Genomic DNA, 14,033 nt, shown 5'->3' on the forward strand with positions numbered 1-14,033 from the left:
ACACAACTCAGGGCAGCAAATATTCCCAAATTCCAAGGAGAAGGAAAACCCAGAGAGTCCACCTTGAACACAGCCTCCCAAAAATGCCTTTCCAGGGGAGACGGATGTGCTGGAGCCCCTGAAGGTGTCCCCACACTCCTGTCACCCACAATGCCACCCTTGCCCAGGACAGGAAGTGCCATTCCTGCCTGGCATCCCAAACCTTGGGGCTGGGACACCCAAGCCCAGCACTCCCCAAAATGCTGCTCCCAAGGGGCCGGGTTTCTCCACAAACCCCGGGGAGAAAAGTGACACATCCTGGAGTGAGCAGGATCCTGCTCCCAGAGCTGGTTTGGGGATGGGATGGGATCCATGGGGTGGGATCCATGGGATGGGATCCATGGGATGGGATGGGATGGGGTGGGGATAGGGATAGGGATAGGGATGGGATGGGGATAGGGATGGGATGGGGATAGGGATGGGATGGGGATAGGGATGGGATGGGGATAGGGATAGGGATGAGATCCATGGGATGGGATGGGGATAGGGATGGGACCAATGGAATGGGATAGGATGGGGTGGGATGGGATGGTTTTTCCAAGGAAATCAACCAAGGAAGAGGAAGCTCTTACCTGTTTCTCCCCAGATGGGCAGATACTCGTCCTGCTGGATGTCCAGCATGATTTCCAGGCCGTTCCCTGTCCCCCCCTTCACCGTGGTGAGGAGAGGCCGCCCCTCCTCTCCTGAGTTAAACATGTAGCATTTCCCATATTTTGTAAACACCTGTGGGGAAAAAAAGAGAGGAATTAGGGAATATTTCCCACAGAATTAACCCCCATTCCCAACTGGCAGAGGGAAACAGCCAGAAGCTGCATGTCAGGGAGAAATATCCACATAAATATCCTCATAAATATGCACATAAATATCCATAGAAATATCCTCAGAAATAGCCTCACAAATACCCCCAGAAATCCATCCAGGTTTAATCATTTGTTTAATCATTGTGGTTTCCTTATGGAAAGTAAAAGAGGGAAGGGAGGGAGGAAAAGCTGTTTGGAGGCAAAGCTCAAAAGCTCCTGGAGTCATTCCAGTCAGTCCAAACTCTGACAAACACACTCTGGCCTTAAGCTCCTGCTAAAAATTCACACAATTCCCTGGTTTTGGGTGGAGTCTCAGCCCATTTAGGCCATGGCAATGCTCTCCTGGCATTAAAAGTCCAATATCCCTTCATTCCTCTCTCTGCCACTGCTTGGAATATAGGAAGAGTCAAAAACACTTGGGGAAACAAGGAAAGATTTCCTCCATCACTTTGCTCTTCTTCACTCTTATTTGGGGAAGATTCCTGATAGAACCTCCTGGCAAAGCCCAGGTGGAACTTCCATCACCAGCACTGCCAAGCAGGGGGGACATCAGTGCAGGGTGAACATGGGGCTCCAGGAGGGATGTGTGGAATATGGGTTTTCCAGAGGGAAAACAGGAATTTTCCAGTGTTCTGGAAACCTACTGGAGAACACAGGTTTTCCAGAGGGAAAACGGGGGTTTTCCAGTGGGAGAAAACAGTTTTTCCAGTGGGAGAACATGGGTTTTCCAGTGTTCTGGAAACCCATTGGAGAACACAGGTTTTCCAGTGGGAGAACACAGGTTTTCCAGTGGCAAAACATGAGTTTTCCAGTGGGAGAACATGAGTTTTCCAGGGGGATGGACACAGGGTTCCAGGTGCAGGACACGTGGGTTTCCAAGAGAGGGAACACAGCTTTTTCAGGGATCACACAGTGTTTCCAAGGGGAGCAAACACAGATTTCCATGTGGGATGGACACAGGATTCCAGGGGGGATGGACACATTTCCAAGTGGGGTGGACATGTGAAGAACACAGGTTACCCAACAGATTTCCCAATGGAGTAAAACAGAATTCCCAGTGGGATAACACAGAATTCTCAGTGGGGTAACACAGAATTCCCAGTGGGATAAAACACAGATTTCCCAGTGGGATAACACACAGATTTCCAGTGGGAAAAAAATGCAGATTTCCATGTGGGATAACACAGAATTCCCAGTGGGAACTCAAAGCTCCTGGTGGCAGCAGAGATGTCACCTTTGCTGCAGGCGCCACTCAGGGCCCGGGCTCAGCTCAGGATCCCCCTAGAATGGGAAAACTCCCAGAAATCCCAGATTTAACCCACACCAATCCCCCCCCACCCTGAACTGACAGCCTGGGGACATCCAGAACTGTTCCTGGGATAAAGGCTCCAGAAAGCTCAGTAAGAACCAGTTAAACCAGTAACGACCAGTTAAACCAGTAATGACCATTTAAACCAGTAACAACCATTTAAACCAATAACAATCATTTAAACCAGTAATGACCAGTTAAACCAGTAATTACCGTTTAAACCAGTAACAACCATTTAAACCAATAACAATAATTTAAACCAGTAATGACCAGTTAAACCAGTAACGACCATTTAAACCAGTAATGACCAGTTAAACCAATAACAACCAGTTACACCAATAACAACCATTTAAACCAGTAATGACCAGTTAAACCAATAACAACTATTTAAACCAGTAACGACCAGTTAAACCAGTAATGACCAGTTAAACCAATAACAACCAGTTACACCAATAACAACCATTTAAACCAGTAACAACCAGTTAAACCCATAACAACCATTTGAACCTGTAACAACCATTTAAACCAGTAACAACTGGTGAAGCCCAGTAACAACCAGTTTGGGAACCAGTAAGAACCAGTAAAGCCCAGCACAGAGCACTTGGAGCCCGGGAGCCAGAGCAGAGCTGCTCCAGTCCCTCCAGAATCTCTCCCACATTTGCTGAGCTCATTTGACCCCACGATGAGTCAGAAACCCAAACAGAAGCCGGAGCCAGCAGAGATTTATTCCCTCAAATATTGACATATCCTGACTAATCCAAGTGCCAGGGAAGCAGGTGGGATGGGAGGGAAAGGGAATAATATTTGAATTCAAATGGGAAGTGTTTGTGAGGGAAAAAAACAATACATCCTTTAAAAAGGATTTGATAGCCAAATAAAAATAATCCCGTTTGAATACTTGCCTGACTGATTAAACAGCTCAGGCTGGAAAGAGAAGCTCAGCCTCTGGAAGCAGCCCCATGGATGGGTTTTCCCAGATAGGCTCTGAAGGCAGAAGTCAAAAATTCCTAATGAGGGGAGTTTAAAACCCAGAAAGGAGAAAAAGCTGCAGTGGAGAAAATCAAGGGGGAAACAACAAGGCTGGAATGGGAACAACAGCCCAGGGATTGATTTTGGAGTCTGCAGGCAAATAAATCCAGGCAACTTGATGGGGTGGTTTTATATGACTGTAAAAATTCCCTGTAAAAGCTCCTGTTAGGATGTGTTTATCCAAGGAAAAGATGGAACCTGACAGGGGCAGCAGGGCTGGAATCACAATCCCAGGGAAAGAGACCTCATGGGAACTGGGAAAGGACAACCATGGGACCTCTCGACCACAGGGATTTTGTCGTTCCCAGAGACACAAAACATTATTCCTAATGGCATTTAAAGGTATTTCCAAGTTCAAAAACCCACATGCATTCATTCCAACTCCCAGTAAACAGGATTATGGTGTTCCAGGATCAATGAAATCATGGAATGTTTTGGGTTTGGACCCTAAGGATCACCCAGTGCTATGGGCAGGGACCCCTCCCACTGTCCCAGGGTGCTCCAGCCTGGCCTTGGGCACTGCCAGGGATCCAGGGGCAGCCCCAGCTGCTCTGGGAATTCCATTCCATTCCATTCCATTCCATTCCATTCCATTCCATTCCATTCCATTCCATTCCATTCCATTCCATTCCCTCCCCTCTTGTATTTGTGGGACCCCCGACCAAGGGAGGAATGATGCACCTGACTCCATGTTCTCAGAAGGCTAATTTATAATTTTATGAACTATATTATATTAAAGAATATTATACTAAACTATACTAAAGAATACAGAAAGGATACTCACAGAAGGCTAAAAAGATAATAATGAAAACTTGTGACTCTTTCCAGAGCCCCGACACAGCTTGGCCCTGATTGGTCATTAAGTCAAAACAACTCACAGCAGAATCCAATGAAACAATCACCTGTGGGTAAACAATCTCCAAACACATTCCAAAGCAGCAAAACACAGGAGAAGCAATCAGATAATTATTGTTTTCATTTTTCTCTGAGGCCTCTAAGCTTCCCAGGAGAAAAATCCTGGATGAAGGAATTTTTCCAGAAAATATAACAGTGACACTATGTAGCCATGATATTTTCTGAAAAATCCTTTCCATAGGATTTTTCCTCCTGAGAAGCTGAGAGACCTCAGGAACAAAATGTGAACAATGGTTATCTGCTGCTGTGGAATGGAACAGGTGCATCTGGGATTGGTCTCATGTGGTTGTTTCTGATTAATGGCCAATCACAGTCAGCTGGCTCAGATTCTCTGTCCAAGCCACAAGCCTTTGTTATTCATTCTTTCCTTTCTATTCTTAGCTAGCCTTCTGATGAAATCCTTTCTTCTATTCTTTTAGTATAGTTTTAATATATATCATAAAATAATAAATGAAGCCTTCTGAAACACCGAGTCAGATCCTCGTCTCTTCCCTCATCCAAGAACCCCTGTGAACACGGTCACATTACTCACCAACCTCCAGGGAGGAATTCCTCCAGGATTCCTCCCCATCCATCCCTGCCCTCTTGGAATCCATTCCCTGTCCTGCCTCTCTCCTGTTCCCTCAGCCCCTCCCCAGGATTTTCCTCCCCCTCTCCCCTTTGCTGGGAGTGATTATCTGGGAAATCCAACATTGTTTTTCCAGAGTCTTCTCTTGTTTCCAGGCTGTCTGCCAACAGGAAAGGACTCATCATCAGATCATCAGGATAAACCCTGGAGCTGTTGGAAGGGCTGGGATTCACTGGAGGCAGCAAACACGAGCAGAGCAGGATGACTTAAGCTCAATTTGTGTGGCTGAGAGGGAAAAAATCCTTCTGGCTCTTGGAAATGCTTTAACTTCCAATAAAAAGGGCCAGAAGCAAAATTCCAGACACGTTCCCTGAGAGTAGTCCATAAAAATTCCAATTTGTTCCCTCTGAAGGAGCATGAGGGCCTTTGACAGCTCCTTGGGAAATCCTTGCTTGGGCATAAAGGGAAATAATTCTAAATCTGCAGCATGGGATTTGATGGGATCGTTTAGGTCAGGAAAAGCCTTTGAGAGGATGGAGTGCAACCCATGAACTGTCTTGGAGTGACTTCCTGAGCCCTCCTTAGCCAAGGAAAATGTTCATTTTGGGAAGTTAAAACTCAGAGCAGGGGTATCCCAAACAGATTCCAGCACAAAGCAGACACCACCACCACCAAAGGCTCCAAGAAAGCCCTGGATAAACAAATCCTGCTGCCTGGTGTGAAAAATGCATGTATTTTATGATTGGCTTTTTGCAAATATTCAAATGAATATTATATGTGCTGTGTTGGAAAGTAATGCTGTAATAATTCTCTTAAGTACTGTGTTAAATATAGTTTTAAGTTATAAAAAATGTTAAAATAGAAATTATGATGTCTAGGACACTGTTTTTAAAGAAAGGACTCACAGTGAGATGGCAGCCACAGGACACCTGAATCTTTCAGAGAAAAAGAATTTATTGCTCCATTATCAGAAGAAATGAACTTCTTCCCACCTCGAAGGCGCTGCTAGGATTAGAGGGGAGAAGCTGAGGGTGACCAGACGGAATCCTGTGTTTGAATGGAATTTATGCATCATGTATGAAGTGTGTGAATATGCAACAGGTTGTTGCTTTTAAGAGTTAATCCTCTGTTAACGGGTGTCCTTTTTCAGGCTCGTGCTGCCCAGAAAAAGGTACCCGGACGTCCGTAACTCATTGTATTTATTGTCTCAAATTGTCCGAATTCAAGTTGTCCAAATTATTGTTACTGTAATTGTATTACTATTTTATTACTAATAAACATTTAAAATTTTAAAAACCAGTGATTGGCGTTTTTCACACTGTGAATCCATCAGGCCTGGGACTGGCATTCCAGAGGCCTGCCCAGAGTCATGGAAAATGAGGCATTGCAGCTTCTAGCAGGATGCACAGAAAAAAAACATTCCTCCTGAGAAATCTGCCCTTCAATCCAGAGAAAAATGATGGGAAAAGAATTCATTGGAAGCCTGGGAATGACTTTTCCAAATGCAGAAGGAGATGCAGGTGAGGGTGCACTGGTAAGGCAGGAAGGAGGTGCCAGATGGAGGTAAAAGCAAGGAAAAAGAGGGAATTGGAATCCTGTGCAGTCATTTCTCACAATTGTGAGACACAAAGGCTCAGAGAGACATTTCCCAGCAAGCCACATCCAAGGTATTGATCAGAGTGGGGAAAAAAAAGAAAACAAAGCAATTTTCAAGATGGGCCCAGGAGAAGGGGAATGTGGAGCTGAAAAACTGGGATGTGTTTGTGCAAGAATATCCATGAGAGGATGGGGAAAAGATCCTGTTTAGGAGGAGAAAATACTTTATACCCCAGATTTTGCCAGAGGGATCCATTCCCAGGGCTCCCAGCTCTCCCACTGCGCCAAGATTTTAAGGGTAAAACCCCAAGATTTTGAGGGAAAACCCCAGGATTTTAAAGGGAAAATCCTCAAGATTTTGAGGCAAAATCCCCAAGATTTTGAGTGGAAAACCCCAAGATTTGGAGAGGAAAATTCCAAGATTTGAAAGGGGAACACCTCAGAATTTGGAGGGGAAAATCCCAAGGTCTTGAGGGAAAACTCCAAGATTTTAAGGGAAAACCCCAAGATTTTTTGGTGAAAACCCCAAAATCAAAATTTTAAGGGTGGCACCAAGCCCTGTCCTGATGGCACTTGGATTGAGGGATGGCTCCATCCCAGTCCATCACAGTCTCCATCCCAGTCTGTCCCAATCTCCATTCCAAGGCTCCATACCAGGCTCCATCCCAGTCTCCATCTCAGGCTCCATCCCAATCTCAATCCCAATTTCTATCCCAATCTCCATCCCAAATTCCATCCCATTCCATCCCAATCTCCATCCCAATTTCCATCCCAGTCTCTATCCCAAATTCCATCCCAGTCCATCCCAATCTCCATCCCAGTCCATCCCAATCTCCATCCCAATTTCCATCCTAATTTCCATCCCAGTCTCTATCCCAAATTCCATCCCAGCCCATCCCAATCTCCATCCCAATTTCCATCCTAATTTCCATCCCAGTCTCTATCCCAAATTCCATCCCAGCCCATCCCAATCTCCATCCCAGTCCATCCCAATGGTCCCTTTGTCCTTCCAGGCAGGGGGCAGTGGGACATTCTTTAAAAATGATGGAATAATGGGAACAAAACCCCAGCAGGTGCCCTGAGGGGTCTGAGGGATCCCAAAGGAATCTCCTTCCAGAGGGGCTGACCTGGGCAAGGAGGGAGATCCTCGAATGGGATAAAGGATTTAATGTCCTTTCCCAACAAAGGGCAGAGGGAATGAATCCAAGGCCAATCCCAGCAGAGAGGGTGCAAGCCCGGCCCAGCCTTTAGGGCATCCTCTTCATGAATTCTCCACACCCCAACCCTACAAAACCACCGGAGAATGCAAAAATCCCAGAGCCGTGGATGCCAAAGGGGATTTGGGTCACCCTCACCCGACCATAAGGCAAACCTCTCCAAAAATGAACAAAATGCAGGAGGGGGAACCCCTGGAGAGGAGGAGTTTGGCATCTGCTCCCTGTTAAACTCCCGTTTGTTGGTGCTGTCAGGAAGGCGATGTCAGACATGGAAACGCTCATCCCTCCCTCCCTGCAGCTCTGATCTCCCCGTGGAGCCCGGGAAGCACAGCCAGGGAACTTGTCAGGGCCGTGTTTACAAGCTGAGGCTTTTCCAAGGCTGAGATTCCCGCTGGGATTTGTCAGGCAGCGCTGCCAGGGAAGGCAGCCCGGGCTCCCCTGCAGCAGCTCCGGCTCTGCAGAGCCTCCCGTGCTGGGCTGCTGCCCCAAACCCACTGATCCCTGCCCCAAACCCCCTGATCCCTGCCCCAAACCCATTGATCCCTGCCCCAAACCCCCTGATCCCTGCCCCAAACCCCCTGATCCCTGCCCCAAACCCACTGATTCCTGCCCCAAACCCCACCAATCCCTGCCTCAAACCTCACCGATTCCTGCCCCAAACCTCACTGATTCCTGCCCCAAACCCACCGATCCCTGCCCCAAACCCACTGATCCCTGCCCCAAACCCACTGAACCCTGCCCCAAACCTCACTGATTCCTGCCCCAAACCCACTGATCCCTGCCCCAAACCTCACTGATTCCTGCCCCAAACCCACTGATCCCTGCCCCAAACCCACTGATTCCTGCCCCAAACCCATTGATCCCTGCCCCAAACCCATTGATCCCTGCCCCAAACCTCACTGATTCCTGCCCCAAACCCACTGATCCCTGCCCCAAACCTCACTGATTCCTGCCCCAAACCCACTGATCCCTGCCCCAAACCCACTGATTCCTGCCCCAAACCCCACCAATCCCTGCCCCAAACCCACTGATTCCTGCCCCAAACCCACTGAACCCTGATCCCGACCAGGCTGCTGCCCCCAGCCCCACTGATTGTTGCAGATATCTTTTATGAAAAATATTTTCTTTAAGATTTTTCCTCTTGAGAAGCTGGGAGGCCTCAGGAACAAAATGTAAACAATGGTTATCTGCTGCTGTGGAATGCAACAGGTGCATCTGGGATTGGTCTCATGTGGTTGTTTCTAATTAATGGCCAATCACAGTCAGCTGGCTCAGCCTGTCTGAGACACAAACCTTTGTTATAATTTCTTCCTATTCTATTCTTAGCCAGCCTTCTGATGGAATCCTTTCTTCTATTCTTTTAGTATAGTTTTAATGTAATATATACCATAAAATAATAAATCAAGCCTTTTGAAACACGGAGTCAGATCCTCATCTCTTCCCTCATCCTGAGACCCCTGTGAACACTGTCACAACTGATCCCTGATCCCTGCCAGGCTGCTGCCCCAGACCCCACTGATCCAGGTTCCAGGCAGGCCCTGAAGGCAGAACAACCCCGTTCCCAGCATTAATGGGAATGTTCTTCCCAAATGAGGAGTCCAAATCCAATAATTCACAGAATTCACAGAATCACTGGGTGGAAGAGACCTTCAAGATCATCGAGTCCAACCCAGCCCCAACACCTGAACTAAACACTGTCACCCAGTGCCACACCCAGGCTTTGTTAAACAACCCCAGGGATGGGGACTCCACCACCTCCCCAGTACCTGACAATTCCCAAAATTCCCCCAAATTCACAGAATCACTGGACTGGAAGAGACCATCAAGATCATCGAGTCCAACCCAGCCCCAACACCTCAACCCAACCCTGGCATCCAGTGCCACATCCAGGCTTTGTTAAACACACCCAGAGATGGGGACTCCACCACCTCCCTGTGCAGCCATTCCAGAACTTTATCTCCTTTTCTGTAAAAACTTTTTCCTGCTATCCAACCTGCATTTCCCTTGGTGCAGGTTAAGACTGTCCCCTCTGGTTGTGTCAGTTCCTGCAGACAGAGCCCAGCCCCAGCTGAGCACAGGAACCTTTCAGGAGCTGTGAGAGTGATGAGGGCACCCCTGAGCCTCCCTTTCTCCAGGCTGAGCACCCCCAGCTCCCTGAGGGGTTCTTTGTGTTCCCAGCCCCTCTCCAGCCTCACTGTCCCCTCTGGATGTGCTCAGTGTCCCAAAGTCCTTCCCAAACTGAGGGGCCAGAGCTGGACCCAGCATTCAGGGTGTGACCCCACCAGCGCTGAGTACAGGGTGTCATGGTTTCTCATCTTATAAAAATCCATAAAAATCAATTTAAAATCAATTAAAAATACATTAAAATAAATTTTACAATCCATAAAAATCCATTATAAATCCATTAAAATAAATTTTAAAATCCACAAAAACCCATAAAAATCAAAAAAAAAAAAAAATCAATTTTAAATCAATTAAAACCCATAAAAATCAATTAAAAATCCATAAAAATCCAGGCCCCAGCACAAAGCTGAGATCACCTGGAATGTGCAAAGGGGTGGCCTGAGGTGGCTGGCCTGGGACACTCAGGCTGATGTCCCCACCTGGGGCTGGCTGGGTCACACGAGGCTACAGGCACCTGGAAAAGGCCCTTGGGAAGCAGCAGATGGAGCAGGAGGAGGAGTCAGGGAGGGTCAGGGTGGCTCCAGCCCTGCTGCATCCCAGCCCTGGAGCCCTGGGGCCGGTGCCAGGCACAGCTTCCAGTCTGGGATTAATTTGGATCCTAATTAAAATCTGTGCTCTCCCTCCATCCATCCCCACTGATTGCCTTAATTAGCTCCTGTCCATTCCCTCAGCTGAACTCCGTGCCCAGCTCTGGCACTGACAACATTCTAACATTGCAGTGTCCCAAAAATCTCCTCCAACATTCCAACATTCCAGCGTCCCAATCTCCTCCAACATTCCAATGCCCCAAAACTCCTCCAACATTCCAACATTCTAACATTGCAGTGTCCCAAAACTCCTCCAACATTGCTGTGTCCCAAATCTCCTCCAACATTCCAGTGTCCCAAAACTCCTCCAGCATTCCCACATTGCAGTGTCCCAAAATTCCTCCAACATTCCAACATTGCAATGTCCCAAATCTCCTCCAACATTCCAACATTCCAGTGTCCCATAACTCCTCAAACATTGCTGTGTCCCAAATCTCCTCCAACATTCCAGTGTCCCAAAACTCCTCCAGCATTCCCACATTGCAGTGTCCCAAAATTCCTCCAACATTCCAACACTGCAGTGTCCCAAATCTCCTCCAACATTCCAACACTGCAGTGCCCCAAAACTCCTCCAACATTCCAACATTGCAGTGCCCCAAACTCCGCCAACATTCCCACATTCCAGTGTCCCAAAACTCCTCAAACATTGCAGTGTCCCAAAAATCTCCTCCAACATTCCAACATTCCAGTGTCCCAATCTCCTCCAACATTCCAATGCCCCAAAACTCCTCCAACATTCCAACATTCTAACACTGCAGTGTCCCAAAACTCCTCCAACATTCCAGTATCTCAAAACTCCTCCAACATTCCAATATTCCAACATTGCAGTGTCCCCAGACTCCTCCAACATTCCAACACTGCAGTGTCCCAAAACTCCTCCAACATTCCACCATTGCAGTGTCCCAAATCTCCTCCAACATTCCAACATTGCAGTGTCCCAAAACTCCTCCAGCATTCCAACATTCCAGTGTCCCAAAACTCCTCAAACATTGCAGTGTCCCAAAAATCTCCTCCAACATTCCAACATTCCAGCGTCCCAATCTCCTCCAACATTCCAATGCCCCAAAACTCCTCCAACATTCCAGTATCTCAAAACTCCTCCAACATTCCAATATTCCAACATTGCAGTGTCCCCAGACTCCTCCAACATTCCAACACTGCAGTATCCCAAAACTCCTCCAACATTGCTGTGTTCCAAATCTCCTCCAACATTCCAGTGTCCCAAAACTCCTCCAGCATTCCCACATTGCAGTGTCCCAAATCTCCTCCAACATTCCAACATTGCTGTGTCCCAAAACTCCTCCAACATTCCAACATTCCAGTGTCCCAAAACTCCTCTAACATTGCAGTGTCCCAAATCTCCTCCAACATTCCAACACTGCAGTGCCCCAAAACTCCTCCAACATTCCAACACTGCAGTGCCCCAAACTCCTCCAACATTCCCACATTCCAGTGTCCCCAAACTCCTCTGAGTGTCCCAGAGCAGCCCCCAGGTGCCCTCAGTGCCCATCCCCTGCAGTGCCACAGAACCTGACGGAAAAAGGGGATAAAACACCTGCAGCTGGAGTGTCTGTGCCAATCCCAAACCCTTCAGCTATGCAGGGATATCCTGCACCACGAGAATCCTCCAGAAAATAGGGATTGAATGTTGTAGTGTTGTGAGGGTCTCCAGGACAAGGTGAGAGATGAGAATTGACTCCAAGTTCTCAGAAGGATGATATTATATTATTATAATATCAGTCTTCTGAGACCATGAAGTCAGATTCCTCATCTCTTCCCTCATCCCACAAACACCACACCACCCCATCCTGTAAATGCCTTAAATCCTATAATCTAAAATTACCCCTCATGGGTCCCACTACAATGCATCTTTCACAGCTCTATTTCTCCAAAGTATCTAATCTTATTTATAAAACCATCCTTTGAAACTTGTTTCCAGTTCCATTTCTCTCCCAGCAATGTCTGTCCTGTCCCATGGCATTTCTAAGCCAGCATTTCTCATCTCCAGGTTTGCACACAGACGCTCACACTGTGTGAGCCTTCTGCCAGGCTTGGAGAATTCCCTACAAATCCATTTCCCACATGAAGGACCTTAAAACTCATCCCATTCCACCCCTGCCAATAGGCAAGGTCATCTCCCACTGTCCAGGCTGGACATTCCCAGGGCTGGAATTGTGATCCTTGGAGATCCCAGGGTTGGAATTTTGAGCAGATCCTTTGAGGCCATCCCAGCCTGGAAGGCAGGGGTGACAGGGATGGAATGTGGAATTCTGGAATTCCTTTTCATTCCTCAATGTGGAAATCTGGAATTCCTCCTGATTCCCCAGTGTGGAATTCTGGAATTCCTTCTCGTTCCCCAGTGTGGAATTCTGGAATTCCTCCTCCTCCTCATTCCCCAGCATGGAATTCTGGAATTCCTTTCCCCAGTATGGAATTCTGGACTTCCTCCTCCTCATTCCAGCAGGATTCAGCTCCCTCCCATCAGTGAGAACCCCAGAGTGTGGGAGGTGTGACCATGGCAGGGATGTCCCTGCTCCTCTCAGCATTCCAGCACTTCCAGGACTCCCCTGGGAGTGCAGGAGTGCCCACAGCATTCCGTGGGGTGGGATCCTCTGGAAGAGGTTTTGCAGTGACTTCTGTGAGCCAGAGAGGAGTTTGATCAGAGGATCCACGTTTACCCCTGAAAGAATTTGCTACCAAGGTCCTTGACACAGAAACCAAGAAAGGAAGAAGGATAAATAAGAAAATAATAATAAAAATAAGAAAATAAGAAAAACCCTGCAACTGCCTATTCCAACAAGCACTTTCTTTGTCTTTGCCTGTGCCAATGAGCACTTGGTTTGTCTCTGGTGACCAATGAGTAAAGTGTAAACTTATGAGTTTTGTAAGAATGTATAAAAAGCATGCATGCTATAATAAAAAAACCACTTGAATGAAGCCTTCTGAAAATGGAGTGTATGGCTTTGTGCTGTCTCTGTGCCAGCTCTGACAGGGTCCCTCCCTGCTGGGAACCATGGGCAGGGATGGATGGGATGTTGGGCAGGAATTCTTGGCTGGGAGCCTCCACAATTGGAGATTTAAGGTAAAGCTCCTTCCTTTGAAGTCCTTCTGTCCCCAAAGTTTGATTTGAGGTTCTACTTTAATTTCTGGAATTCCCAGGGCCAGGCAGAGCCTGTGGTGGTGCCACTGTCACCTCACCCTCCCTCTGCTCCTCTCTCTGTCCCTCTCACATTCCCATCACTCCAGGACATTTCCCAGCCCTGAAGATCCCAGGAGCTCTTGTCACAGACATCTTTTATGGAAAATCCTTTCCTTAGGATTTTTCCTCCTGAGAAGCTGGGAGGCCTCAGGAACAAAATGTAAACAATGGTTATCTGCTGCTGTGGAATGCAACAGGTGCATCTGGGATTGGTCTCATGTGGTTGTTTCTAATTAATGGCCAATCACAGTCAGCTGGCTCAGACTCTCTGTCCCGGCCACAAACCTTTGTTATTCATTCTTTCTTTTTCTATTCTTAGCCAGCCTTCTGATGAAATCCTTTCTTCTGTTCTTTTAGTATAGTTTTAATGTAATATATATCATAAAATATTAAATCAAGCCTTCTGAAACATGGAGTCAGATCCTCATCTCTTCCCTCATCCTCGGACCCCTGTGAACACCGTCACAAAGCTCCCTGATCCTGCTGTCCTGATCCTGCCATTCCTGATCCTGCTCATCCCAGGGAAAGCTGATTTGGGGTTGAGCACCTGCAGGTTTAAGAAGCTTCATCCTAATCCTCAGGTAAATCAA

General features: G+C 47.3%; 1 protein-coding gene across 2 annotated transcripts in view; it reads right to left on the bottom strand.

The window, feature by feature from the left end:
- LOC131094354 (acid-sensing ion channel 2) overlaps nucleotides 1-14,033 on the bottom strand; it is a 499,734-nt gene that overhangs the window by 45,512 nt on the left and 440,189 nt on the right. For both annotated transcript variants that reach the window (XM_058041965.1, XM_058041966.1), the window contains exon 2: nucleotides 612-762. In XM_058041965.1, the coding sequence (XP_057897948.1) occupies nucleotides 612-762 (151 nt within the window). The remainder of the gene's footprint in view (nucleotides 1-611; nucleotides 763-14,033) is intronic.

The sequence above is a fragment of the Melospiza georgiana genome, chromosome 28, assembly GCF_028018845.1.
Source record: "Melospiza georgiana isolate bMelGeo1 chromosome 28, bMelGeo1.pri, whole genome shotgun sequence".
In the NCBI taxonomy this organism is placed as follows: domain Eukaryota; kingdom Metazoa; phylum Chordata; class Aves; order Passeriformes; family Passerellidae; genus Melospiza; species Melospiza georgiana.